This window comes from Selaginella moellendorffii, unplaced genomic scaffold (assembly GCF_000143415.4).
Source record: "Selaginella moellendorffii unplaced genomic scaffold, v1.0 SELMOscaffold_1, whole genome shotgun sequence".
Classification (NCBI taxonomy): domain Eukaryota; kingdom Viridiplantae; phylum Streptophyta; class Lycopodiopsida; order Selaginellales; family Selaginellaceae; genus Selaginella; species Selaginella moellendorffii.
The window spans coordinates 3,730,449-3,756,715 of NW_003314262.1; the positions used below are offsets into that span (position 1 = coordinate 3,730,449).

At 45.9% G+C, this 26,267-nt stretch overlaps 7 protein-coding genes across 12 annotated transcripts; 3 read left to right on the plus strand and 4 right to left on the minus strand.

The window, feature by feature from the left end:
- Window positions 1-6,908: 6,908 nt before the first annotated feature.
- Window positions 6,909-8,474, minus strand: LOC9657909 (probable mitochondrial saccharopine dehydrogenase-like oxidoreductase At5g39410). The gene is made up of 2 exons (XM_002962059.2): window positions 7,720-8,474; window positions 6,909-7,655 (listed from the first exon to the last, which is right to left on the minus strand). Exons 1-2 carry the CDS (start codon window positions 8,377-8,379, stop codon window positions 6,984-6,986), a joined length of 1,332 nt encoding a protein of 443 aa, XP_002962105.1. The 5' UTR covers window positions 8,380-8,474; the 3' UTR covers window positions 6,909-6,983.
- LOC9630678 lies at window positions 8,400-10,055 on the minus strand. Its single transcript, XM_002962060.2, has 6 exons — window positions 9,711-10,055; window positions 9,230-9,649; window positions 9,086-9,171; window positions 8,725-9,035; window positions 8,581-8,652; window positions 8,400-8,526 (listed from the first exon to the last, which is right to left on the minus strand). The coding sequence occupies exons 1-6, from the start codon at window positions 9,952-9,954 to the stop codon at window positions 8,433-8,435; spliced, it is 1,227 nt and encodes a 408-aa protein (XP_002962106.2). The 5' UTR covers window positions 9,955-10,055; the 3' UTR covers window positions 8,400-8,432.
- Window positions 9,975-11,654, minus strand: LOC112348349 (pentatricopeptide repeat-containing protein At2g13600-like). Its single transcript, XM_024680721.1, has one exon. The coding sequence runs from the start codon at window positions 11,652-11,654 to the stop codon at window positions 9,975-9,977; it is 1,680 nt and encodes a 559-aa protein (XP_024536489.1).
- A 201-nt stretch (window positions 11,655-11,855) lies between these two features.
- LOC9630680 (aspartic proteinase A2) lies at window positions 11,856-14,155 on the plus strand. Its single transcript, XM_002961557.2, has 13 exons — window positions 11,856-12,237; window positions 12,285-12,345; window positions 12,408-12,502; window positions 12,556-12,668; window positions 12,718-12,886; window positions 12,944-12,983; window positions 13,033-13,097; window positions 13,161-13,274; window positions 13,329-13,384; window positions 13,441-13,588; window positions 13,663-13,782; window positions 13,838-13,926; window positions 13,984-14,155. Exons 1-13 carry the CDS (start codon window positions 11,917-11,919, stop codon window positions 14,066-14,068), a joined length of 1,476 nt encoding a protein of 491 aa, XP_002961603.2. The 5' UTR covers window positions 11,856-11,916; the 3' UTR covers window positions 14,069-14,155.
- Window positions 14,156-15,402: 1,247 nt separating this feature from the next.
- On the plus strand, window positions 15,403-18,887 carry LOC9657910 (probable protein S-acyltransferase 22). The gene is made up of 9 exons (XM_024682376.1): window positions 15,403-15,938; window positions 15,987-16,100; window positions 16,155-16,475; window positions 16,552-16,620; window positions 16,674-16,745; window positions 16,808-16,936; window positions 16,995-17,075; window positions 17,136-17,318; window positions 17,376-18,887. The coding sequence occupies exons 1-9, from the start codon at window positions 15,897-15,899 to the stop codon at window positions 18,633-18,635; spliced, it is 2,271 nt and encodes a 756-aa protein (XP_024538144.1). The 5' UTR covers window positions 15,403-15,896; the 3' UTR covers window positions 18,636-18,887.
- Window positions 18,792-22,024, minus strand: LOC9657911. Of its 6 annotated transcripts, none has more exons than XR_002993223.1 (8): window positions 21,933-22,024; window positions 21,642-21,877; window positions 21,424-21,527; window positions 21,031-21,207; window positions 19,297-20,981; window positions 19,027-19,244; window positions 18,910-18,967; window positions 18,792-18,844 (listed from the first exon to the last, which is right to left on the minus strand). XR_002993223.1 is itself a non-coding variant. In XM_002962062.2 (6 exons), the coding sequence occupies exons 2-6, from the start codon at window positions 21,842-21,844 to the stop codon at window positions 19,104-19,106; spliced, it is 2,310 nt and encodes a 769-aa protein (XP_002962108.1). In that variant the 5' UTR covers window positions 21,845-21,877; window positions 21,933-22,024; the 3' UTR covers window positions 18,866-19,103. The 6 variants fall into 6 exon arrangements, 2 of the variants coding, with proteins under 2 accessions (XP_002962108.1, XP_024538134.1); XR_002993224.1 differs by having other exon boundaries at window positions 18,910-18,971; XR_002993221.1 differs by lacking the exon at window positions 18,792-18,844 and having other exon boundaries at window positions 18,866-18,967.
- Window positions 22,025-23,547: 1,523 nt separating this feature from the next.
- LOC112348352 lies at window positions 23,548-24,995 on the plus strand. Its single transcript, XM_024680730.1, has 3 exons — window positions 23,548-23,922; window positions 24,020-24,544; window positions 24,744-24,995. Exons 1-3 carry the CDS (start codon window positions 23,548-23,550, stop codon window positions 24,993-24,995), a joined length of 1,152 nt encoding a protein of 383 aa, XP_024536498.1.
- The last annotated feature ends 1,272 nt before the right edge of the window (window positions 24,996-26,267 follow it).

Here is a 26,267-nt window from a genome sequence, read left to right on the forward strand (position 1 = left end):
AACAACTTTTTACAAATGGAACAAACTTAAAGAACCAAAAGCTCAAAGAACTTTATACCCAACAATGATTATGAGTCTTGCATGAATTAACTTTAATGCTAAAGAAGAAAGCATGGTACAACCCACAATATCCTCCTCAACATATTCATAAGCTAAACTTCATAATGCAAAGCTAATGAAGAGCATGTCTGAATTAATCCAAAAATTAAGCATAACAAAACTATACTCAACAAGTGATCATTTAATATATCATCTATGAATCCATCTATAAGAAGACGAAACTTACTTCATAATAAGCATGAGAAGAATCATTAATAATTGATATATCCCCAACTCAAATCTAACAAGGACTCAATATCTTCAATATCAATCACTAATTCTTCCTTTCATAAAGTTAGCATAATTTACGACTAAATCATATTTCAAAGAAAAGCCAAAGCTCAATCTTTACTAAATAATTTCATCTAGAACATAACTAACTTAACTTGCCACTCAACTCATTTGAATGCCAACATAATTGCTAGCTGGCAAATGCATGAATGTTAATAATATAAAGCTATAACCAACTTATCAACACTATTTGCATCAAAACTAATGAAACTCAATATCAATCCTATGGAGAGACATATCATTTCACTCAAATCTCAACAACAATAATGTCAATGATAAGATATCATTTTAATGCTATCAATACCAAAACAAAACTAGAAGAAAGCAAAAGTGAATCATCACTCAAAGCTCTTTAGCAACCAAGTTAACCAAAGTTAAAGATACATTAGTGAGTATCTAAGACCAATCCTTTAACAATACTCAGTTTTAGATAACACATCATCAAGGAGTGATTCACCACATCCAAGACTCAATGAAATCCAATACCATGACTAAACACAACCAAATGATATTGACAGAGGTAGAGTCGATATGCTAATATGGAAAAACCATGCAAACTTACGATATGATCCTCCGCAACACCATCTAGTAAAGTAAATCTATCACTGCTAAATCTTCATCGAATGAGGCAAGTGTCAATAGTCCTTGACGAAGTCTACAAGCAATTATTAGTCGCAAAGCAACTAACAATCACTCTTCAATTTGCCTTCACAAGACCCAACACTAAACTCATGCCATCAAGTTATATACTTGTCCAACATGAATGTAATACCCTAGATACTAAATAAAGGTTCATGGACAAGTACGAACTAAATGACTACTCAAATCTAACTTAACCACAACAAGCTCACCAACACATTTAGCCTATATCTTTAATCATGCCTTGAAGAGGTTAGTTATACATGATCAACATTTAGTCAAAACTAAAATGAAAACCACAAAATGAACTTAGTACACAACCTTCATGTAAGCCACAAATTTTTCCTTTCCAATTTGCCAGCTTACCTCATCTATCCGACCAACTCTGCCTTGGCTTGTGCTAAGTTCCCTCGCTAAGGTTCCCGCCTATGGTACCAGCTCCTACTTGGTCCTACTTGGTTTCAGCTACTCACTGCATGAGCAACAGAGTGTTAGCCATCCATCTACGGATTCCCAAATCTCTCCCAATCCCCCTCCCCGGGTTAAACTGGATATAAGGTTCGGCTACACTCCCCGTAGGCACAAGCAGCCAAGCACACCAAGCCTCTAGGTTCCTAACACCCTTGGTACCACAAGACTTGATCATGGGACCCTCTAAATCCCAAGTCTTGGGTGTAGCACTTGCTTCGGGACGTCGGGGCGAAACACCGTGGCCTAACGGCCCGGTATGGGTACCTCTACCCCCCCACTTCCATCCCGAAGGGGAGGCCCAAGCCCCTAGGAAGGGCGAGGACCAATGAGCCACAAGGTACTCAAGTGGGGCACCACTCCACATGAGCCGGGAGCACCGCAGTCGGTTTCCCTTTCGAGAGTGGGAGCTGCTCTTGAGCACTTCCCTGGGTGGCCCCTCTGGCACCACTCAAGCCCATGCTCACTCCCACCCAAGGCCCCTCGGCCCCAGTCTCAACCTCAAGTCAGTTTGGAAGCACCACTGAAGAGTTCCTTCAAGACTGGTTCCTAGATCTCACTATCCCTACTATACTTTTGGAACCCCCTGCAGCCCCCCCCCCCCTAGGAGACACACGCTTTGGGCTTTCACCCCTTGACCCGTATTAGTATTTGGACTTAGTCTCTGGCTCGATCTCGGACCTGATTTCGGATCCGACTTCGGATTCGGTCTCGGACTTGATCTCGGACTCGATCTCGGACCCGATCTCGGACCCGACCTCGGACTCGACCTCGGACTCGGTCTCGGACCCGATTTCGGATCTCGGACTCCATCTCGAACTCGGTCTCGAACTCAGACTCGAACTCGGTCCCCGAGTCGGTCTCGGACTCGATTCCGGACTCTATCTCGAACTCAGTCCTAGAGTCGGTCTTGGACTCGATCTTCGACTTGGTCCCATCCGATGAACTCTTTGTCATTTTAGTCATGCTTTTGGGGTTCCTTTAGCCTACGACACTTCGGTGGGTTGGTTCCTTACACTCCACTTAGGCAAAGTTATAATATGAGTACCAACATCTCAACTTCAAACAACTAAGTTGGACATCATCATCATCATTAGCCAAGATGCAGAGCCACCAAGACCAAATCAAAATCATTGAGAGCTCACTCCTTTCATAAAGTCTAACAAAATACAAAGTGCAACTTGCCACCAAACATAACACTACAAAAGAAAGACACAAGATTCACCTTTCTAAAAAAGTGTAATGGCCATTCTTTCACACTAACTCTAGACTCTATTCAACTCAATTGCATTAGCCCTAAAGTCAACATCCCTTTCAAGTTGCATCATATAAGTTACATATTAAAGTCTAAGCTAACCAAAGTCAACTCTAACCCCTTCACTAGTTTGTATTGACTTATGAAAGCAGAATGGTTTTCAATCAATAAATTAGTTATTGGAAAAGTTTAAGAAAATTTGTGGAAAATGTTCTATCTTAGAGAAAGAATGACTCTTAGTCCAGGAATACAAACTTTCAAAATTCAATCAACTTCTTTCTACCAACAACTTCATATAGGTTCACCTCAACACAAATTTTCATGACCCATAATATGCTTAAACCTCAAACATCATGCCCATATTTCTAATATCCAACACTAACATTTACAAAATGCAAAATAAACATCCAAGACTTGATCATGAAAACTATATCTTCAGATATCCATATTGCACTAACACTCTTTTTCAACCACCTTCATGATCCAATATAAAGCCAAAACACTAACAAGGAAAATGACATAGAAAATCAAGGTTTAAGGAAAATTCTTTATCACTTGAAATAACAATGCCACTTCCATCAACACAAGTGCTAGTGATGTCAATGCTTCAACTACACACCTTCTCCATCCAACAATCTCCTCCAAGTGTTAATAAATAAACAAACAAGTTATAGCAAGTGAATGTTATAACCCTTTCCAATATCTTATGAGAAACCTTAAGGAAACAAAGTACCAACATATGTTTAGCATATCATAGATCACAATTGAGAACCAAATCAAAATTACTTCAATGCTACTACTTGCAAGTAGACTAGTTTTATTATCAACCACTTTGGGGTTGATCATCGTTTAACCAAGCAACTTTGCAAACACATTGCTTATTATCACATGGATATGATATAAAATTACAATAACTTAATCATAAATTGAGCAACACCACGAGTAACACCCATGTCATTACTTCAAATATTTATGTGAGTATCAAGTGCTAACTTGATTTGACAAAATGCAACATAAATGACACACTCCACCAATAGAGATTTATGACACCTAACACCACTAATTTTTTTCATAACATGGACAAGCTCATGCCACTTTCTTTCCAACCAAACTCAAAACTAATCCAACACTAAGCTACTCAAGGAGCAATAATAAAGTCCTCTAAAAAGAATTAAGCATTGTAACTCAAGTCTTTAATAGCAAGTTTAGACAAAATGGTATAGTGTTTCACCACTATCCATCTTATGACTCACCACTTGTAAGATCATCATAACCACTATGCATCAAGATAGGGACTCTTGATTGCATAATGTAAATACGAGTAGTGAGTTACACTTTGTTGCGAATCATCTCTCCAAAAATAATTTATGTATTTGATTTTTCATCCCTAATGATTCTTTTTTTGGACTTTACTTTAACCAAACCTCAAGCTTGCGTTAGCACTACTTCAATCCAATCCCAGAAAAATTTATGAGAGGGTACAACAATGACTACTTGAACCAATAAACTAATCTTTATAGTCTTGATTGATCCACTTATAATCATGCCTAGGAAGGATTCACTAGTGCTAAACAGCTACAAACTAGCTTATTTGCCACCCATAACAAACCCAGGGAAGTTTACTTTTATCCACAGTACAAAGAACAACTCATGGAACAATTGATATATTAACATTAATCCTGCCAACTTAAAGTATAATCTTAAGTTCCTAATGTGCCTCATTCATGAACCTAAGTGCAACCTTGTGCAAAATGGTACACCTCAAATCCATTTTGCTAACTCAAAGTGTAACCTTGAGTTGCTAATGTGCCTCACTCACGCACAAACTCGTGCAAATAGAACATCTCAATCCTTCTTAAATGATTGTGATTTATTTTGTTACTATGGTTTAAAAATCTTACACTTCTATTGGACCTGTCCTTCACCTTTGCATTTATAGTTCTGAGAGATAATTAGGGTATAAGATTGCCTAAAATACCCTAAAAACTGAGCATTATTGAACAAAGGCTGCTTAAATTCTCCCTACATGAAGGTAGGAGGAGTTCCTTAGCTATTGTCTAAGTACTTTGGCTATTATTGTCCTGGTGCTCAATAAAGCTCTCTTCCCTACAAAAGATCAAAATAAGAAGATCCTTTGATTCAATCTCTCTTTCTTTAAGCTATACAAGTTGTTACAAATACAAGGAGATTGAGATTTATTTTGGAATAAGGTTAAAGTATTTCCTCTTATGTTTTTAAAGTTTGATTATAATTTCTTTTACATTTGGGAGTGTTTGAAGATATATCAAGTTGGAAGTAGACTCTAGTTTTGGATATAATTTCTCTTTAGTGTTAAAAATATTAGTTCCCATAATTATTTGTTAGAAGGAGGGTTCGACCTTGTAGTTAACAGCCACCAGTTGAGCTATTCTAACTTTATAATAATTTTTTTTATGTAAAACAATAACTCGTATAATATCTTCTATTTGAAAAATTTTCTATTTTTAATAAAATATTTTATTTTAATCTAAGACATAGTTGGATTCTTTGCTAGTTTGGTGCAATTGTTTCCAACTAATATCTAAAAAAAGATGGGTGAGATTATATTATGATAGACTGTATTATGGTAGAGCATATATTATGTTGGGATCTTATGCTTCTAGATAGGCATTACAAGATCTAAAACTAATCATATATACATATTACTTATATTGTAATATATTAGTAGCAAAGTTGAGTTCCTCCACTTCATATGAATTTAAAAATGTTCAAGTGATCTAGAAAACATTCATCCAAGCTACTCAGAAATTAACAAGATGAGGTTTTCCTGTATTATTTCATTTTTCAGCATACTATTTTCTTTTGCATTATGCACACATTTACCACCACTACCCCAATGTGTAGATGGAATTATCATATTTGGGGATTCTCTTTCAGACACAGGAGCCTCTGCTAATGTGTTTCCAAGTAATCCAGGAAATCAGTCTCCTTATGGTATAACTTATCCAGGAAGTCCAACTGGAAGATTTTCAGATGGAAGGCTTATTATTGATTACATAAGTATGGTGTGTGATTATGAACTTTTCTAACAGCTTCTCGTAGGTGCTGGCTTAAAGTTCAAGTATCCAGAGCCTTATTTTGTGACTATTAATCCAGATTATAGAACTGGTATTAACTTTGCTCAGGCTGGCTCAACAGCACTCAACACCGTTTTTCAAAATCCCATATATTTCTCTTACCAGCTGCAACAGTTTTTGCAGTTTAAACAGAGATTAGAATCAGGTTACAATGCAAACAGAGGTAATTATATTATAGAAATTATGTGAGTATTAATTTTATTTCTGTTTTTAAACAGATGCATATAGGAAGTCATTACCTCCACTAAAGTTTTATCAAACATTCCTTTATGCTGTAGAAATTGGAATTAATGACATTATTAATAATATAATCTACAACAATAAATCTCTATCATATATTGCAAACATTACTATACCACAAGCAGTTGCAGCTATCAAATCTTCTTTACAAGTGAGGTTATTTTGATTTCCAATAACCAAAACCTTAGTGCTGTTATTTTGTTAGTTACTTTATAACGAAGGTGGTAGAAAATTTTTGGTATTCACAATAACACCATTGGGCTGCACTCCACAATTTAAGACTATTTTTGCATCTCCAAATCCGACAGCATATGATTCTTATCAGTGCCTTATTGCATTTAATAACATTTCTCAATATTTCAACTCAAAACTTGTGGACGCTGTGGTTTCTCTACGAAATCAATACACTGACGCCAAATTCTACATTGCAGATATGTATAACCCTTACTACAAGATCCTTCAAAATAGTTCAGCTTACGGTAAGTCTGATGCTGATATATATGCTATTTATTTAACTTGAAGGCAGGTTTTACGAATATACGAGATGCTTGCTGCGGAACTGGAGCACCTTATAATTATTCTCCTTTCCAAATATGTGGAACACCTGGTGTATCAAGTTGTCTAAATCCCAGTACTTACATATCTTGGGATGGTCTTCACTACACCCAACATTATTATCAAACAGTAGCAGAGTTCTTCTTAAGTGGAATATTTTTAGATCCATCAACGAAAATCTGCTAAACAGTAAGTCAAGAGCTGAATGAAGTTATTAATAATAGCTTGCTGCACACCTTGTTAAACATAAATCAATGTAAAATCTTTATATTGTTTATTATGAACACAAAATAAATCTAATTTTTTTGGCCAAGGTTTATCTAATGCTTGCTAATAACGTCAAACGACAAGCCATTGTTTTGCAGCCTCTGCTCGTAGTCCGTGGTTCCAAACGCAACACCAGGAGTCCACACGCCACCTTTGGGGAGTTTATCGCGGTTTTCCAGCACGAGCAGCGCCGCCTGGACGAGAATGATAGGCGTCGTCACGTATCCAATCTCCGGACCTGTTACTCGCGTGATGATCTCCATGTCCGGTTGCTGTTTCTTCCCGGGCGGAACTTTGCTAGCGTCCTTGAAGCCGCGGCCCACGAACACCATCGAGAAAGAGGAGTTATCAATCTCCTCCTGCGAAGGCCCCGTCTTGCTGAAAACTCCGCCTGTGAAAACCTCCGGATAGCTGAGCAGGAGCTTTCTACCCCAACCAAAGTTTGCCAGGACGTAGAGAATGAATCCCGTGAGCAGCAGAAAGCAGACCCTCCAGAGCTCCTTGACGCTCAAGTAGACGCCAAAGAGCACAGGCTTGATGTCCGTCCACTGCCTTAAGGACTGTTCTTGATGCTTGGAAGCCGTAGGAAGGCCGTCTGGGTTCTCAGCTACTGTTGCAAGAGTCCTACGAACCAGGACTGCGTCGGACGAAGGGATCTTGACGGCCCAGGAATTTACTGCGTCCTCCCAGTGCACCGCAGGGCGTTTCAGCGGCACTCCTGGAATCTAGTAAACGAACAAAGTTATCCACGGAAAAAAAAAAAAAAACAAGGACGACGCACAAACAAACCTGGAGTCTTGGCGATTTAATTGGCCTCGACTTCCTGAGCTTTTGAAGCTCCCCAACGCTCGCAATTCCCAGGACCGCAGACTCAAAAGTTGCAAAGTTGCCTTTCATCCGCGTCGAGGAACGCAGCGTGAGATAGGCGTCAATGCTGTTGGGCTTCGAAGAGCCTTGCCACTGCTTCGTATTGAAGATGACCCCAAACTCCGCCGGAACACTGTCGAATCCACAAGCGGACACCACCAGACTTTCCCTGTCCACGGCCTGCTCGTGGTACTTGGCCCTCATCCTTTCCATGAACTCGGGCTCCCCAGTGATGTCCAAGTAGTCTATTCCAGCTTCCACGCAAGCAGCCACAACGGGCTCTCCATAAAGCCTGTACGGACCAACGCAGCTGACGAGCAACTTTGTTTTCGAGCACAACCCCCGAAGAGAAGCCATGTCGTGAACATCAGCCTCGAATATCGGCACGGACGACTTGAGCCTCTGTTCTTCAGACGTATGTCCGAGAGCCCAAGAGAGGGACTCCTCCAGCTTCTGGCGGCTACGCCCAGCTATGCCCACCTTCCTGTCCTCTGGGAGCTTGCGGAGGAACTCACCCAAAACGCGCTTGCCAGTGAATCCAGAAGCCCCCAAGATGATCACGTCTGCCGCAGCGCTCTCCATCTTGAACAGACCCTAGGAACTGAACGAAATAAAGAAAAATGCAGATACTTTAGCTAGTCCAAGAGTGGTATTCGCTCCATGCTTCGATCGCTTCTGTAGCCATACGGTCGTTTTCGAGGATCCATCTTTCTGAAGGTCAGGGAGACTCTGCGGGAAAGCAAATCGTGACGTCAAACGAGCTGAAAACTCTTTTCAGCTAACCTCTTGGATGGAACAGCAGGAATGCAATGCTTTGCAACGTCAGCACCGTTATCATTGAGAACCAACACCGACCTGCAAAAGTTACCGCCATGAGAGAGGCCTCGAACAAAAAAAAAGGTGGAAAAACGAAAGGAGAGGACTTACCCCACCGGCAACTGTGTAGAGAAAGATCCATCAAATTCTCCCGGTGCAGCGACGGACAGGCTCGATCCAAATACAATGCTGCACTGGCTGAGCAGCGACACGGTGCAGAACGGCCGTAGAAAGTCGTGGTGATCAATATGAGGTGGGATACAGTCGCCTGTTTCATAGATGTTGACGATGCAGCTGTCTGGAACGCAGGTGGGAGGGAGGACATGCCAGCGAACGAGGCGCTTGATGGTCGACTTGAGCAGTGGCGGCAACGGATCAACTTCCTCGTCTTGCAAGATGCCTGGAGTATTTCCAAACTTATCCTGGACAACAAAAAAGCTTAGAAACTCTTCACGAGAATTCCAAATCTTACGTGAGAATAGTTGTAGCAGCATCCAAACTGAAGCGTGACTCTCCCTTTCCCTTGCATCCACTTCCGTGGAGCGGAATAAGTGCGTTCTAAAAGCTCAAAAGCCCACGTCAGTACCATCGTTAGAAAATGGATCAAAAACATGACCTTTGAGCTCGTTCCGCTGGCCTTTGAGCTCAAGCTCGAAAACCATGTCGAGAAGGCGAGACTGTTCCGCGGCACTGAAGATGTTGGTATGTAGCTCTAGACCTTGGAGTATGTTGACTCTCATGCCTTTGATCCACTCCATGCAGACAAAATCTTTTTTCCTGACGACTTGCAAGTACCTGATGTGCTCCCTTTCTTGAGGCGTCAGCACTTTCTTCTGGGCCGCCCTTTGAGAAATCGAGGCACTTCCACTCATCACAGACTGCGTTTCCGAGCATTCTTCTCCTTCTTCATCTTCTTCGTCTTCTTCGTCTTCTTCGCAGTTTTCTTCCTCTTTCTGGACCTTCGCTGTTCTGTGCATTGTACATGCCCCATCGACGCTGGCATACTTCCTGCCGATGACCTCAGCTAGCTCCAAGCCTGCGACCAAAAGCCACAAGAAAATTTCAACAAGCTCCCAGTTTTCCAAATCAAAGCTTACCTGTGGCGATCCCCGATAGTCTTGTCGACAAGATCTGGCAGCAGGACGGACACAAATCCTCGAACACGGCCGGAAGGGCGCCTGCGAGGATCTTCATCGCTTGCGAGAGCGCATTATCCGCAAAGATTTCGCCGCTGCGCCTCGCCTCGCTCCAATCTTTGCCGATCCTTGCCACAGCGGCATAGCATTCCAACGGAGCTGACAGATCCTCCATTACCTCGTCGGGGCGCCCAGCTTCCCCCATAGCTGGAAGAACCCTAGATTCTATCCCGCCCAAAATAAGGAATATCCAAGGTACGTTGTCCAGGCAACGAAGGTTGGCTCAAACGGCATGTGGACAAGAAGATCTTCGGCATATTCCAGCTGCCCCGTGCGAGCAAAGAGATCGACGATACAGACGTAGTGATCCACCTCGGGCAGCAAATCACAGCCGTCCGTCATGCGCTGGAAGAAATCCACGGCATCGCGTACGAGGCCTCCATGGCTGCAAGCAAAGAGAATGCTGTTAAACGCCACATGGTCCGGAGATATGCCTTCGAGATCCATCCATCGCCAGATTCGAACAGCGACCTCCTCGTACCCATTCTCGGCATTTGCTCCAATCAGCGCCGTCCACGCGGAGAGATCGCACGGGTGGATCTTGCGGAAGATGCGCCAGGCATCTTCCACGCCGCCGTGCTTGCCATAGACGTTGATGAGCTCAGCTCCAATCCCAGCCATCCATTCCATGGCAGGTCTTTTGCTTGAGAAGGCCGCGTGGACGAGCTTTGCCTCGCGCAAGCTATGGCATGCCGGAAGAACTGAAAGTATCGTCACTCTGTTCACTTGGATTCCTTCCAGATCCATTCTCTTGAAGAGCTCAAATGCTTCTTTCGTATAACCAGATCGGGTATATCCTCCGATCATAGCGTTCCACGAGGAGATTCCCAGAGAGATTCCATAGGTTCCATCAAAGAAGCTCCTTGCATCGTCCAACCGCCCGCATTTCACATACATGTCAATGAGCGAGGTCGTGATTTCCGGACTGTTACTAGAATCGCCAGCTTCGATCTCATTGTGGATCACTTTTCCAAGTTTTAGATCCCCCATTTGAGAGATCGCTACAAGAACTGCAAGGTAAGTTACTTGAACCGGTGACTGGCCCTCGAGATCCATGCAACAAAAAGTTCTCACCGCATCTAGAACATGCCCAGTTTGGGCATATGCTGTAAGAAGAATATTCCAGGAGACAACGCTAGCCATAGGCATAATTTGTAGCATCTTCTTTGCTTCATAGAAATTATTTACATGTGCGTACACTGTTAAGATAACGTTCCAGGACACCACAGTGTGATGTGGCATATTCTCAAACACCCTTCTTGCAGGACACAGATGCCCATTCCTGGCATATGCTAGAATCATCCCCGTCCATAGCACGACATCTCGCCGGGGGTGATCAAAGACAAGCTTAGCTCTCTCAAAACACCCAATTCTCCCATACACTTTTACCAGAGTAGTTCTCACCTCTAAGCTCGATTCAAGCTCGGGAATCCTTGCCAGAATCTGGTGGATCCGCTCCACCTCGATTCGATCCATACACGCTTCCAGCGCAGCAGTTATTGTGATCCTATCGAGATGAATCCCCTCCTCCACCATCATCCAAAACAATTCGAGAGCTCTATATTCCTTCTCGCCGCTCTTCGCAAAAGCCCCAATCATGGAATTCCAGGACACAATGTCACGCCATGGCATAACGCTAAACACCACAAATGCCCGCTCTAGATGGCCGTTCTGGGCATTTGCTGTAAGAAGGATATTCCAGGACCCCACATTCCTTTTGTACATGGAATCAAACGCATGCCGCGACCTCTCCACGTCTCGTGCGTCTCCGTACATCTTAATCTTCTTATTGCCCCAGGAGCTTGTAATCACTTGCTTGCTGCATCGATTTTTGGTGGCATCCATCGATTCTTCCAATATATGATTGCCACATTGCCTAATTCTCACTCCATTCCATCCCATTGGCTGGGCTATTGCTATTGCTCGCTTCTTACTCTAAACGTTACACGAATCTTCACGCAAAGAGAAGTAGAATATGCGATATTCGCTGGAAAGACAAACAGTGAACACTTAGATAACCGGCGAGCTTTTAAAAAAAAAAGAGGAAGAGCGCGCATGGCCTTCTTGAATATCATTTGGTAGGGTTTGTGCGTTTCTTGGCGGAGCTATGGATCATTGCTGCTGCGCGTCGATCTTGCTGCTCCTCCTGTGCGCGTGCGCGGCTGCTGGCGCTGCCGATGACGATCGGAGCGGCGGGATTTTCAGGGTTTCTCTGAAGAAGCAGGCGCTGGACAAGGGATCGATCACCTCGTCTCGCCCGGATGATCGCCTCGGGTCCGGGTCCGGCTACAATCTGCCGCTCAAGAACTACATGGATGCGCAGTATTACGGCGAGATCGGCATTGGGAGCCCGCCGCAGGAGTTCACTGTGATTTTTGACACTGGTAGCTCGAATCTCTGGGTTCCATCGGGAAAATGTGTTCTGTCGGTAAGTATTTCCAGGAATTCCACACGTTTTTTCATGGATTCTTGCAGCCTTCTTGCTGGTTTCATCGGAGATACAAGGCGGGGCAGTCGAGCACATACAAACCAAATGGTGAGCTTGCGCTGATTGTTGTGGTGTGTGAATTTTTCACTTGGGAACTCTTTACTTGCTAGGCACGTCTATTTCCATTCAGTATGGTTCTGGATCAATGTCGGGATTTCTTAGCGTCGACGATGTTACTCTCGGCAAGCTTACAGTGAAAGGAGAGGTACGTTACTTGTAGGTATTGATTGGAGAGCCCACACAACGTGTTCGTTTCAGGTCTTTGCGGAAGCAACAAGCGAACCCGGCCTAACTTTTATGGCTGCAAAGTTTGATGGAATCATGGGACTGGGCTTCCAAGCTATCGCACAAGCTCGCGTTGTTCCTATTTGGTGAGTTATCACGATTTTCAACATTGATTTAAACGATAGTTTTTGTTAGGTACCATATTGTCGAGCAGCAGCTTGTTAAAGAACCTGTATTTTCCTTTTGGCTCAATCGCGATGCAACCGATGGAAATGGGGGAGAATTGGTTCTCGGAGGAGTAGATCCCAAGCATTTTAAGGGAAAGCACAATTACGCTCCTATTACTCGTGAGGGATACTGGGAGGTAATTTTTTTGTTCTCTTCTCCTCGAGCTTGACTTGGCTTTATCAACATAAAACAGATCCGCATGGGAGATGTTCTAATTGATGGTCATGGCACAGGTTGGTATCCGCGTTAAGTCTACCTGAAAAGCATTACTGGTGGTTGCAGGCATGTGTAGCAAGGGATGTGCTGCGATCGTTGATTCTGGCACATCTTTGCTAGCAGGGCCCTCGGTAAGTAATTTTTTCAGTCATATTTCTTTAGTCATATTTGTTACGATTTAAACTTTTTTGCAGGCCATCATAGCAGAAATAAATCATGCTATTGGAGCTTCGGGAGTCGTAAGCCAGGAATGCAAATTGATAGTTGATCAATATGGCAATATCATAATCAATCTTCTGCTCGCCCAGGTGAGGGTATAACTACTTATTCAAAATGCTCTGGGTTTTATTTTTTGTATCCAGGTGTCACCTGATAAAGTCTGCTCACAATTAGGAGTATGCTCAGCTACAAGAAATGAGTACTTATACCTTCTTTATTTTCTTTGTTGCAACCAAAACTTTGTATGTTTTGCAGACCGGATATTGCAAGTGTCCTTGATAAGGAGCGAGAAGGTATTGACAACGACCTGGCTTGTGAAGCTTGCGAGCGAGCTGTTATCTGGATCGAGAACCAGCTACGAAAAAACCGGAGTAGGGAGGAGATTGTGTCCTACCTTGACGAGGTTTGTGTCCTTCGATGCATCTTTTCGTCCTAATCCTTCGATGCATTTTTCGTGCTTTCTGCTACTGATTACAGCTCTGTAGCCGGTTGCCTAGTCCAAATGGAGAGTCCGCAGTCGATTGCAGTTCCGTGTCTCGCATGCCGAAGATTTCCTTCACTATAGCTAATCGCAATTACGAGTTGTCGCCGGAGCAGGTAACCGGATTTGCGAATTTTCTTACTTTGTTCATTCTTGCATTTGTTTTTCCAGTATATACTGAAGATTGGAGACGGGAACAAAAAGCAGTGTCTCAGTGGATTTATTGGACTGGATGTCCCTGCTCCAGCAGGGCCACTCTGGTATGCGATGATACGTTAATTGTTCTTGACCTCGTCAATGTTCTTCTTTTTTCTCAGGATACTCGGGGACATTTTCATGGGTGTGTACCACACCGTTTTCGATTTCGGAAACAAGCAAGTCGGTTTCGCCCCTGCAGCCTGAGCTAGCTTGCAATGATTTTTCCGTTCGATCTATCTTCTGTTTGTAAATAATATCAGTGTAATATCTACTGCTCTGCTGTTTCCATTCTTTCTTTGTTCTTCCGTCCTTGCAAGATCTGACAACAGTTGCAACAGATATTATTCCTGGTACGAAATTTTAAACTATTGTTTCTTTCCTATCTTACATTATCATTTGTCTCTTGCACAGGTTATAATCTCTATAGATCGACAATGGCGAGCGAGGAGTGTTCACATATGCAAATTTAAAAGGTTCCCGCTCACCATTTTGAGTTGATGACTGACTGTGTGATATTTGCAGTATCTGTGCCATTACTAGGCCTGTCTGGACCATGCTCGTTGCTAAAGCGAAAGGGATGCACATGGGAACCTGAAGGTTTTTCTTGTTTGATATGGTTAACTCTTAGCTCACCACCAGAGAATATGAAGACAACCCGGTGAGTCGTGTCTCGGCGACGAGCTGTTCTAGTTTTGTGTAGCTAGATTTCCAACTGGATCATTGATCTGTTATGTGTGCTTTTGCGCAGTGCTAAGGCGACGAGAGGCTGGGAAAAGTGTGTATAGTAACTGTCGTGTAAGTTTGCAAGTCATTGCTTTAGCTGTGTGCTGTAGTTTCTGGTTTTCAGTTTGATACTGACCATGGTGCAGCCCTTTGAAAGGCAATTCACGTGAGCGTGTCAGGGAAAGTGAGTTTGGTCGCCATTTAAGAGAGCTGATGGGTGGTCCTTCCTGCATTACTCGTCGTAAACAGGTACTGTTTTGACGCTGTTTGGATTTCTAGTGATTCCTGTTTTGCTTTCCTATCTAAGCAAATCTGGCTGTCTCATTCAGCCTGTGGATCCACTCGTTAATGCATGTTGGTTGCCAGGATCTTTGTTAGCGATGAAGTGCAAAGTTGCAAGTAGCGCGTCCCTTCTTTCCGAGTTGGTAGAGCTTTGGCATCGCGGCATTTAGTTCGATTGCGTAGATCTTTAACCTTTTTCATCGCGCATATCAGGGAGAGGCGAAGCACGACAATTAACAAACGTTTGCAGAAAGTCGCAGGGACATTTACGAGTGGTGGGGGGATCGTGTGTCACTCAACTTCACTCCTTCAAACGAGATAAGTTGGTTCTAAAATTTTTTATCATGTTGTTGACTTGAACTGGGAGTTCACTCTACAGATCACTCGGGGCAAGTAACGAGGTTAAAAATAATGCTCGAAATGGAGAGCGAGCCCGACAAGAAGTAGAAGACGATGCTTCCGGCGATTTAGAAAAAAAGAGGCCAAGGGCCGAGCGCTGGGATTCCTGCAAATATCACGGTTAAGGCTAAGCTCTGATGCGCATGGCAATCTAACGGCCTGGGTCGTGCCACGCACGTCCGCCGTCGACGCGCGTGTGGTGACGGGCAGCGACGGGCTGAGTCCAAGCAAGAAAGACAAAGCCCAATGAAGGCAATGCGGTGGAACTCCAGCAGTAGCAGAGCGGGCGCTCTCTCACAGGGGGATGGCTATGGCCGAGCAGGGAAAAGGGTGTGTGGAGCTGGACTCCGCTCGCTGGAAGATGATTAGATAGAGCGGAATGGAGGGGGAAATCTCGGAATCTCGGCATTCATCCTCTGCTTCTTGCTGGAATGAAGCGGCGGCTTGGAAGTTCTAGAGCTGAAGTCTCTCAAGCTGAGCAAGGCCTTGTTCTTGGGAGGCAGAGTAGCGTAGAGCAGGCGAAGCAGTGGGTCATGGGAAAACAAGCTACATTGTTTGGGAAGACAGTGAAGGCCAGGAATTTGGGTCTGAGGGAGCACAGATTCTAGAGCACGAGAACATAGGCAAGATGCGACACCACGGGTGGGAGCTTCCTTACCATCCTCTGCAGGTAAAAATTGCGTTTTTTTATGGTTTTTTGCTGATGTCTAGCCTCTAGGTGGTAGCTATTGCAGTGTTCGTGTCTCTAGCATTCGCGTTCTACGTTTTCTTCATCCCTTTTCTTGGTAGCAAGGTCCTCGAGTACCATGTCATCGCTATCTTCTCTCCATTGGTAAAAATGGCTCCTTTTCTTTGGGTTTTCGAGAAAACACAACTCCTTGTGCAGGTCATTCTGGTTTTTGCCTTGTACATTCGCTGTGCAGCCGCCAATCCAGCTGATCCCGGTATCGAGAAGCATAAGCTGTATGGAAAAGGTGGTTCCAACAAGTCGAGCAGTACCTCACTGTCTTTTTCCAAGGAGCACAACAAGAAGAGCCTTGATGTCTCGGCCTCCAGCAATGCAGGGGATAATGCACTCGGCTTCTGTGCTCCGTTTGGATGTCTTGCCGTGGGCTTGAAGAGGCTGATATGCTGTTCGTGGAGGAGGAACGCAGAGCGATCCAGACATCAGGAGGACTTGCTTTATTGTAGCTTATGCGAAGCAGAGGTACACTAAGTCTTTCAGGCCAGTGAAAGTTCTAGCCTAAAATCCAGTGTGGCGATCCTGATTTTGTGTCCTGCAGATTTTCAAGTTTAGCAAACACTGCCGTGCCTGTGACAAGTGCGTCGATGGATTCGATCACCATTGCAGAGTAAGCTCTTGTTTTGTTTATGTTACGTGTTCTAGAATGTGTCTGGTATGCAGTGGATAAACAATTGCATTGGAAAGAAGAACTACAGAACCTTTGTGTCCTTGATGGTGTCCGGTTTGCTGCTGGTGAGTAGTTGTTTTTTCTGATGGATTGTCTCAAAGCTTACAACCGTGTGTATCTCGGACAGCTAATTTTGCAGTGGTCAGTAGGAGTTTTCGTGATCGTCAGGTGCATGCTCAATCGTAAGGAGTTTCAAGACAATATTGTTTCGAAGCTGGGAAGCAGTTTCTCTATCGTGCCGTTTGTCGTTGTAGTGGTAGGCCAACAAGGCCAGCCATGTTTTTCTCGACTTGACTAACGAAAAGTGAAACCAGGGTCTCTGTACAGTTCTGGCGTTATTGGCAACATTTCCTCTCGGGCAACTTTTCTTCTTTCATCTCATACTGATTCACAAGGTATGTTCTTCCTAGAATCCTTCCGAACAGCTACAAAGTTGACATGACTACGTGGTACAGGGAATCAGTACATATGATTATATTGTAGCAATGAGGGAGCGGGATCAACTACAAGGTGACATGCACAGCTTGCAGTCTTCGCCTGTAAGCTCGGTTGCAACCGCCGTTAGCAACGTAAGTTCTCTCGGAGCTTTGCAAAGGAGGCCATGGTGTACTCCACCAAGATTGCTGGTGGAGCATCAGGTAAGCTCGCTTCTTTGCATCTCTATGTGAGCGCCAAGCTGACGTTTGTGAACTTAGGACACGCTTGTGAAAGATCCTCTAGGCGGCGACATCGAGAGCGGCGGCAAGGAGATTGTCCCGCTGCCTCTGAAGAAAGACGAGGCCGGAAAGAAGGCGAAGAAGCCAGTCAAGATCAGCCCCTGGAAGCTAGCCCGTTTAAACGCAGAAGACGCCTCGAAAGCAGCAGAGCGAGCTCGAGAGAAGTCCTCGGTGTTGAAGCCCGTGGGGAACGACGCCTCGATCATAACCGAGACGGACAGCAGCCCGGAAAGTTTCGGCAGGAGTCCAGGTGCCGAGATAGTCCCACTGCCATCGAGCCGAAAGACCAAGAGAAAGCGTGACATATCCCCGGCGATCGCCAAGGACACCAGCGGCAGCAGCAGATCATCGAAGCAGCACTGGGAAAAGCAGAAACTCCCATCGTCCGTGGCGGAAGGTGGCGGAGTTCCAAAGCATCACAGCACCAAGAAGAGCCTGGGGAGCGATGACTCGGTGGCACCACTGCAGCTGGAGGCCAGGAGCGCGTTCTTGCCAAGCACTCCAGGGAGCTCCGCGATCGTGCCTTCCACGTCGCTCCTCTCACCGGACGAGAGCGAGAGCTACCTGGTCGCGGGAGAAGTAGCACCAGCAGCAATACCACCAGACCTCGTGGCAGCATCAACTGGCGTCCATGGGACGTCCTCGCCACCAGCGACGAGCTTCTCTCGGCCGTGGCTCCAGAGGTCCGTGAGCGATGGCTACGACGCATCCGGTGGAGAGAGCGCCGACGATAGCGAGCACGGCCGGAGGCTGGCTCACGCATGGAGCCGCCTCAAGCAGAGCTCCACCTTCATGAACAGGAGCGCGGTGAGGAGCGTGACCGCAAAGCCGCCCCCGTGGGTGGCGGCGAATCCAGGTGGTGGTGGTGGTGGTGGCAAGGCCCGGTTTAACAGCGCCGCCGCCGCCAACTCGAAGATCGAGGCCAGCATTCTCAAGCACGTGAGTATGGGATGGTCGGCGCCGCCGCCGCCTCGCAGCAATGGTGGTGGTGCCATCGGCGGGAACTCCACCGAGGAGAGCAACTCGGAGTCCATCTCGCAGTACAACTCCCCCGACCGCGACTCGGATTTCTTCAGTGCCGGGGACTCAAGCAGCCGGCATCTCGCGGCGGCGGATGGCCTCCGGCATCACCATCACCACCAGCATCACCACCAGCACCAGCATCATCACCATGCCCACCACCATCGCAACCGATCTGGAGGCTCGCTCAAAGGCATCGAGGATCATCACCTCCAGTGAGAGCTCTCGCTCAACTTTTACAGTGAAAGATCCAAGCGTCTCCACACTTCCAAGATCATCACCACCATCGTCAAGTTTGGTGAGAGGAGAGAATGGAGAGAGAGGTGTTCTTCTTCTCTCTCCTCCCTCTCCTCTTCTCTCGGCTACGCGGCTATATCCAATTACTTCTCCATATCGGCTTCTTCGTTACTTGTTTGTTCTTTTTCATTCTAATCGTTTTGACAATGAAAGGTTGTTATTTCCCTGCGAAAATTTGATTGAAAGGAAGCCATACCTCATCAACTAAACAGGGAAGCTCTCGTAGTAAAGAAATAACAAGCACTTTCTCGGGCCTACCTACGAGAACTGCGAATTAGTGGGCGTTTGAATGAATGAAAGCAAACAATCCCACCAGATGAGCTCTCTCCTCGTTCCTCGTCAAATCAATCGATCCATACTTCGTTGTTATTTACAGTAGCCTGCACCATCTCACATCTGAAGGAGCGCGTTGCTTATCTTGCGTAGCTCTGCCAATGCCACCATTGCCGAAACGTGGCCCTTGCCACCGATGATGGCCTTGGAGATTTGCTCGCCTTCTCTCACTTTCTGGGACAGCACGCCTTCCAAAACCTGTAGGAAACAAAGCAACTTAAAACATCGCGAAGAAATGTGAGAGTTTTACCTGGATGTGTTCCATCATCGACTGGCCGAGCGACTGCAACGCCACGGGGCCCTTTGGTCTCCTCGGAGAGTCCCCTACTTCGTCTCTCTTCATCGAAATCTTCCTGAGAGCAGTAAACGGCGACGAGCTCGTGCTGCTGCCGGGTTCCTCCTCGGACGAGGAGCCGCTCTTCCTTGGTGGAGTCCTTGGAATGCGCAGCCTTGCGCTGGAGCTTACACCGAGAGGGTCATCAACAATGACAACCTCGTCACCATTGGTGTTGCTTACGCCGCCTTCTTTCTCGCTCGATCGGCCAGCTATTTTATCAACGTCGTCCTGTGGCGGCACTGCTTCTGCCAATGGAGCATTTGATGTGGAAGCAACAGCATCCTTCACAGGAACAACATCCGGTGTCTCACCATCCGATGATCCGGCATTCGAAGCAGGAGCGACTAGACCAACGTTCCTCTGCATGGCTTCTTCGCCATCCGAAGACTCAGACTTCACAGTCTCCTCGACAGGCCCCTTGGCGTCACTGTGTTCGTTGTCCAGATGTTTACTATGAGCTTGGACCCTGGAGCCGTTTGAGCTGGGCTTTGGCGGAGTTACCGTCTCGGTTCTTTCTCTAGTATTTTCACTTGGACCATTGGAAGTTGATCCCTTTGGCTGTTCTGTTGTTCGAGAAGCTGGTCTCAAGTCCTCAATACTAGTCCTTTGAAGGACCGAAGTCTTCCACTTTTCTTCCCAATAACCTTCTGCCAGAAACATCTTCAGCAGCTCTGGCGAACAGCCTGTTGATCCCTGCCGCAAAATGCCAGACTTGGTACTCTTTTGTGGAGACTTTGTAGTCCTGCCGACCTTTGCAACCGCAGGAAGGGGAGTCCCAGCTGTTTCCAGTGCTAAGTGCTGCAGACTCTTGGCATTCTCCAAAAATTTCCTGACGTCTTGAATGTGAGGTGAGTTTAAAAGCCTTTCCAAACATCCGGTGGCGTCGGGAGCAGCGAGTAGAGCAGCACGCGAGTGAAGCAAAAGTGACACCGCAATTGCAGAGATGATTGCACTTCTCGACGAAAGGCTGCCGTCCGCTGCGGAGTCACCAGGCGGGAGAATAGCCTCATTGGATGCAGCAAAAATGGCATCCCAGACCAGAAGCAAATCCTCCAGGCCAAACTCGCGTCCAAAAAGTAGCCGAAGCCATCGAAGAGCAAAGTACTGAGGTTGCACGCCAAGTGCCACAAGCTGCGTGTAGAGAGCGATGTCGGCAGCGGCTAAGGTGCGGTAAAGAGCCGATGATGCATCTGGAACACCTGACGTAACAAAGTAGTCGATCATACGAACCGCGCCGCCCCGACCACCCAGCAACGCATCGAACATGCAGTAAGCGTCATGTTCCATAAACCTCGCCGCGAACAAGGCCCCGAGCTCTCCCTCTGCTCCATAAGTATCACTACCCTTGACGATGACCTTGAGATCGACGTTCAACTCATCATGCTCGAAGATCCCCTGACTGTCCTGATAACCATTCACCCCCTGTGAGTCTTCAGCCTCAGAAAGATCGAAAGGTGATTTCATTCTTGACGACTTGTATTCTCCGTCTTCATCAAACCTGTCGTCGAACAGGTCCTCGTACCGCTTCTTGATTTGTGATAGCTGCATGACATCGACGTGAAGTACGTAAAGAAGTGGAGCCAGCAGTTCGTGCATTCCTAGAAAAACACAATAAGAAAACAATGGAGAGGAAAGGAAATGCATTACCTTGCCGGTAGCTCAACTGCGGATGGATCAAAGCCCATACTAAAAGAATTCTCCGGAACATAGCCTGGCAGCCAGAGCCTTGAAAAAAGCTACCATGCTCCGGGTATAACCGAGAAAGATCCTTGTCGATCACACGCTCGATCTCAGCGTTTCTGAAATACTTGCCCCACACACTGTCTGCCAAGACAAAGACACTGGCTCAGTAAGAACAAAAGAAAATAACCACACATAAGACAAGAACGTATGACACACACAGATAAAGCTAGCTAGTTGGGAGGGACCGCCTTCTTCTCTAGAGCTAAATTCCTCAGCAAGAACAACAAGAAAAAAAAAAATCTTACAGTTCCACAAATCTTGCCAATCCATTGACTCATGCACTTCTCCAGCTCTCACCAGGATCTAAAGAAAGTGGATTATCCATGCTGACGTCGGGTGGCTTCTGGCCCTCCTCCATGAGATGCGGATCGACCAACAATCGCCTTCGTAGATCTGCGTACCTGCGAAAGCAAGGTCGAGAGGGATGAAAAACCACACTGACAAAAGCCCCCTACCTATATTTTAAGCTAGACAATGAAAAAGAGCGCAGTACAAGGAAAGAACTCATCACTCACCTCCGGCGTCCATCGGCGGCAGCCCTACGCAAGGAATCCACGGAATCGCAGCGGCAGGGAAGAACACCGAGTTGCATTCTCCACAGCAATCCTCGCAGCCTCCACTTGCTCCTCTCATCCTGCCTCTCGCTCCGGGGGCTGGTGCTCTCCTCTTGATTCTCCACCGCGGCGGCAGCCTCGTTGTAAGGGAGGCGCTGCGGCATCGCTCGCTCGCCACACTCAAATCCGTGGCGTACCTGGACCGAAATCTCGTCACACAATCTAGAATCCACAAACGCGATCGCGGCGCACCTTCCATCCAGAGGGAGCGCACAAGCCAAGAGCGTGCGTGCCGCCACACAATTCTCCTGGCGCTTCCCCGGCAGCTTCTGCCGCCCCTAGGGTTCCTCTGTCCCACAAAGTTAATTCTTGAAGGGCCGTGTCCTTAGCGGAGCGTTTACATTGCCGTACACGTCAATGTCCTAGTCATACCAGTCAGCAGCCACGTAATTAAGCTTACCTAGTAGGATAATGGCTTTCATTATTATTATTATTATTATTATTATTATTATTAAATAAAAGAGGTTTTTAATTTTATCAAAATGAATTAATAAAATTTACTGTGTTGTAATAACTATTGCTAAAAGAAAAGTTGATATGAAGTCAAATAAATCAAAATCTAATCTTCACATTCTTAAGCTCACAATGCCGGGGCAATCAATTTCTGTGGCCCATAGTCAACGCTGTCAAACGGTGAGGACATGCCGTTCAACGCTCCCATCCACGGTCGTGTCCGATTCAGGGTTGAGGTGGAGCATCGTCGAGCTTGGTGATCTGCAACTTAATCCAGACTCGTTTTTGTCAAGAAGATCGAAGATTTCCCCTTGTTCTCCAGGTAAGCCAGATTTTTTCTCTTTCTATTCGTTCTCATCATACTTGCATTCTAACCGGTACGATTAATAAAAAATGCCGTTTAAAACGCGCGTATAATACGGCATATAATATGGCGTTTAAACACCAAGAATATTTTTAAAAAATCCTAAAGAATATGCTTTCTTTTACTTAGGATTAGGGTTCCTGTATCGCAGGATCCAGAAGCGATAGGATTAGGGTTCCTGTATCGCAGGATCCAGAAGCGAAGCGCTGAGGTAAGTCTGGGATGGGGGCAGGAAGGCAGCCATGCTGGAGTTGGGCTCATGTTCTGAAACTGAGGCCAATATCCGAGACAAGCCATGGCGTGAGTCCATGGAAGTGTAAGTATTGCTTGAATACTTACACCGGCGCAGCTGAACGAGTTCGCGCTCACCTTGGGGGTGTGAAAGGAAGGAATGTAGAGATTTGTACAGGATAGGTGCCACTGGAAGTGGTGAACAAGGCTCGGGCATCTTTTAATCGTGTGGAGCTCACGAAGAGCTCCATGATTGCAGCAAGTCCCCAAGCGAGACTTGCCTTAGCTCACGAGATTGAGGTCGGTGAGGTGAGCGGCGGTGCCAGCTGCGGGGCAAGTGGTGGGGCTACTGGAGGGCTGGGCGAGGCAAGCAGCGGCAGCGTTCCACTTTCTGGGAGCAGCAGTCTTAAACGAAGTGCTGCACCAGCGCTGGATGGTGACATTCAAAAGATGATGAAGTCTGCAAAGGTTCAATGTTTGGATGATGCCGTGGCCAAGTTCTTCTATGTTGAAAATATCCCTTTCAACACCATTCGGAGGCCAAATCTGAGGAAGTTGCTTCAAGCTGCTATCGACTTTGGCCTTGGAGCTCTTGCACAGATGATGGGATATGAGAAGCTGCGAAGTACACAGCTGAAGAAGGTTTATGATAGTGTCAATGCTCGACTTGAACCAATCCGTGAGGGGTGGAGAAGATATGGAGTTATCATCGTCACCGATGGCTAGTCTGACAACCGTAGCCGATCCGTGATCAACTTCATGGCCTCCAACGTCCAGGGTTCGGTTTTCTTGAAGTCTGTAGATTCCGAGGGCAGGACAAAGACGGGAGAGTGGATTTGGGTCGAGCTGAAAAAAGTGATTCAAGAAGTTGGCGAAGAAAACGTTGTTCAGGTGATCACTGACAATGCATCAAATTGTGTGCAAATGGGAGAACTCATGACAACTGAGTATCCTCACATTCTCCACAGCCGGTGTGTGTGCCACGTCTTGGACCTTCTCTTCGAAGACATCGGGAGCTTGTCATGGGTAAAACCATTGGTGAAAGGCTGCAACGAGGTGGTAACTTTTATCACCAAAAAACCTCGTGTTCTGGCTTTGTTTCGGAAGCTGAGCAATCGGGATCTCATCAAGCCGGTAAGCACAAGGTTCGCTTACATGTTTCTAGTGATGTCTCAGCTCCTGAATCTGACGACCTTGGAGGCATTGAAGGAGATGGTTGTGAGCTCCGGAGTGGCGGCGATTGGACGTCACAAAGACCGCCAAAGCCCAGCGCATTCGAACTCGGATCTTAGAAGAGACTCCGAACTCTTTCTGGACTAGGTGCCAGCACTTGTTGGTGCTGCTTGGACCGCTCCTCAAGGTCTTGAAGCTTGCGGACTGGGAAGGGGCAACTTTGGGTCTCATTTTCGAGGCTATGGACCGGATGAATGAGAAGCTTTCAGAGGCTGTTGAGACTGGGATTTTAGTCGAGGAAGAGGTCGAGGAGATCAACAGGTTCATGATGGAGGATCATGGTGAGGGAGGTCGGAAAGCAGCTTGTTGGTTCCAGATGCATTCGATCTTGCATGGAGCTGCTTTTGATTTGAACCCAGCTTTTCTTCATCTCCCTCTCGACCAGGAGGCTCAGGAAGATTTTGTGGAGTACCTAGAGTTGTATTGCAAAGGAGATCGAGGACTTCAACACAAGCTGCTGCACGAGTTTCAAAGTTTCCATCAACAACTTGGCCGTTTGTTCTCTTCGGAGGCAACAAAGCAGGTGCATATAAATTGTTTGTTTATCAACTTTTTAGACTGATTCTTTTGTATAGATGGAGAACCGAAAACACCTGGTGAGTTGGTGGAGCAACTTTGGTTCAGGCACACCAGAACTTCAAAGGCTTGCTTTACGGATCTTAAGTCAGCCAGTTTGTGCTTCACCATGCGAGCGAAACTGGAGTTCATGGAGCATGATCCAGACGAAGAGGAGGTCTCGACTACTCTTCAAAAACTTGGAGAAGCTGGTTTTTGTGCACACAAATATGTGTGTCATACAGAAGATCAAGTCCAGGAGTTTGAGGCTTATCGAGCATGATCTTGATAACCTTGAGCTTGAACCTCAGTGGCAAAGGATCCTTGCACTTCAGGAGGTTGTTGAAGAACCTCTTCAACAACCTGATGACGATGGCGCTAGTGGTGATGATGTTCTAGATTCGGAGGATGAAGATTAGATTAAAACTATATTATATTATGTTAAACTTTTTTTAGTAACAGTTAATTATTTTTTAATTATATTAAAACTGAAAACCATTATACCCGTTCAAAAAAAAGCTAAACAGGTATTAAACATTCAATACCCGTTCGAATCCAGTTGGGTTCGAATGTTCGGATGCAAGTATGGTTCTCATTGAGTTTTTCAGCTATTGATTCTCACCATCAGCAATCTCTTTGCTGGAAGGTCTTTCTCCTCAGAATCTAAATCTGAATGGAAAAGCTTCGTGTTTTGAAAATAGAGCTACAAAACGATAGCAATGCATCAGCCGTCAAATAGCATTCTCTAAATTCCTGTACTCCAGATTCTCCCTCGATCCTTCACTATAAGAAACCTTCACCATCGCTTCTTTGCGCAATTCAGCTCCAGTGATTCATGCAAATGCGGCGTCTTACAAAGACTATTCTGTGAAGTTAGAGAAGCCCTCCAGGGACTTCCATTCAAAGCGCCGTGATTCCCGGCAGGAAAGCGTTCTCTCGCTGTGGCAGTTCCAGAATGGTCAGTCGTGATCTATATGCCTCCACCAAGCGCAAGCCCCCAGCGATCGCCCAGCTCCAAACTCGTTTAAAGGTTTGCTAAATCTCTCTGAATTCTTTCCTTGCTTTATACTGCTGGTGCGAGGCATTGTGCACTGCGATAGCACTAGAGCATACCAGTGGTAGAAAGACGGCACCAGTGTCAAAGTCATAGCCATGGGCATCTCGTCGCTATATACCTTGACGTAAGCATGCAGGAGGTGAGCCACGGTGACGGTGTCGTCATGGTGTGGAACGATTCGGTCCTCGGACACACCTTGTAGGTTCGTGCTCTGCATCGCCGGGCAGCCTCTCAACTAGCACGGCCCCTTCGTCATGAACACGCGGGAGGATATAATAATAGAGGGGATCCGGGACTACAAAGGCTTTAGGATTGGATTTAGAAGGCTGCTCAGTGCTCTTGCGTGTGATTGTTTTATAAACTTAAGTTTGAAACTAAAAGATTTGGTGCTTGTCGCAAGAGATTTCAATCGCTCAAGTAGGCGTGCAAGGATCTCGCAGTGAGGATGGACGCGCTGAAAGTGGTATCTTTAAATTCATCCATACTAGTTTCTTTTTTTCCTCTTTAGAATTGTTCTGTTCATTGCTAAATGTTTGATAAACCGACCCTTGCGGAAAAAAAATTCTGGCTGGGCATCAGGGCGAGAATGCTCTCAGAACCTTTCTTCGTCACGGAAGCAGCAAGCCACATTGTT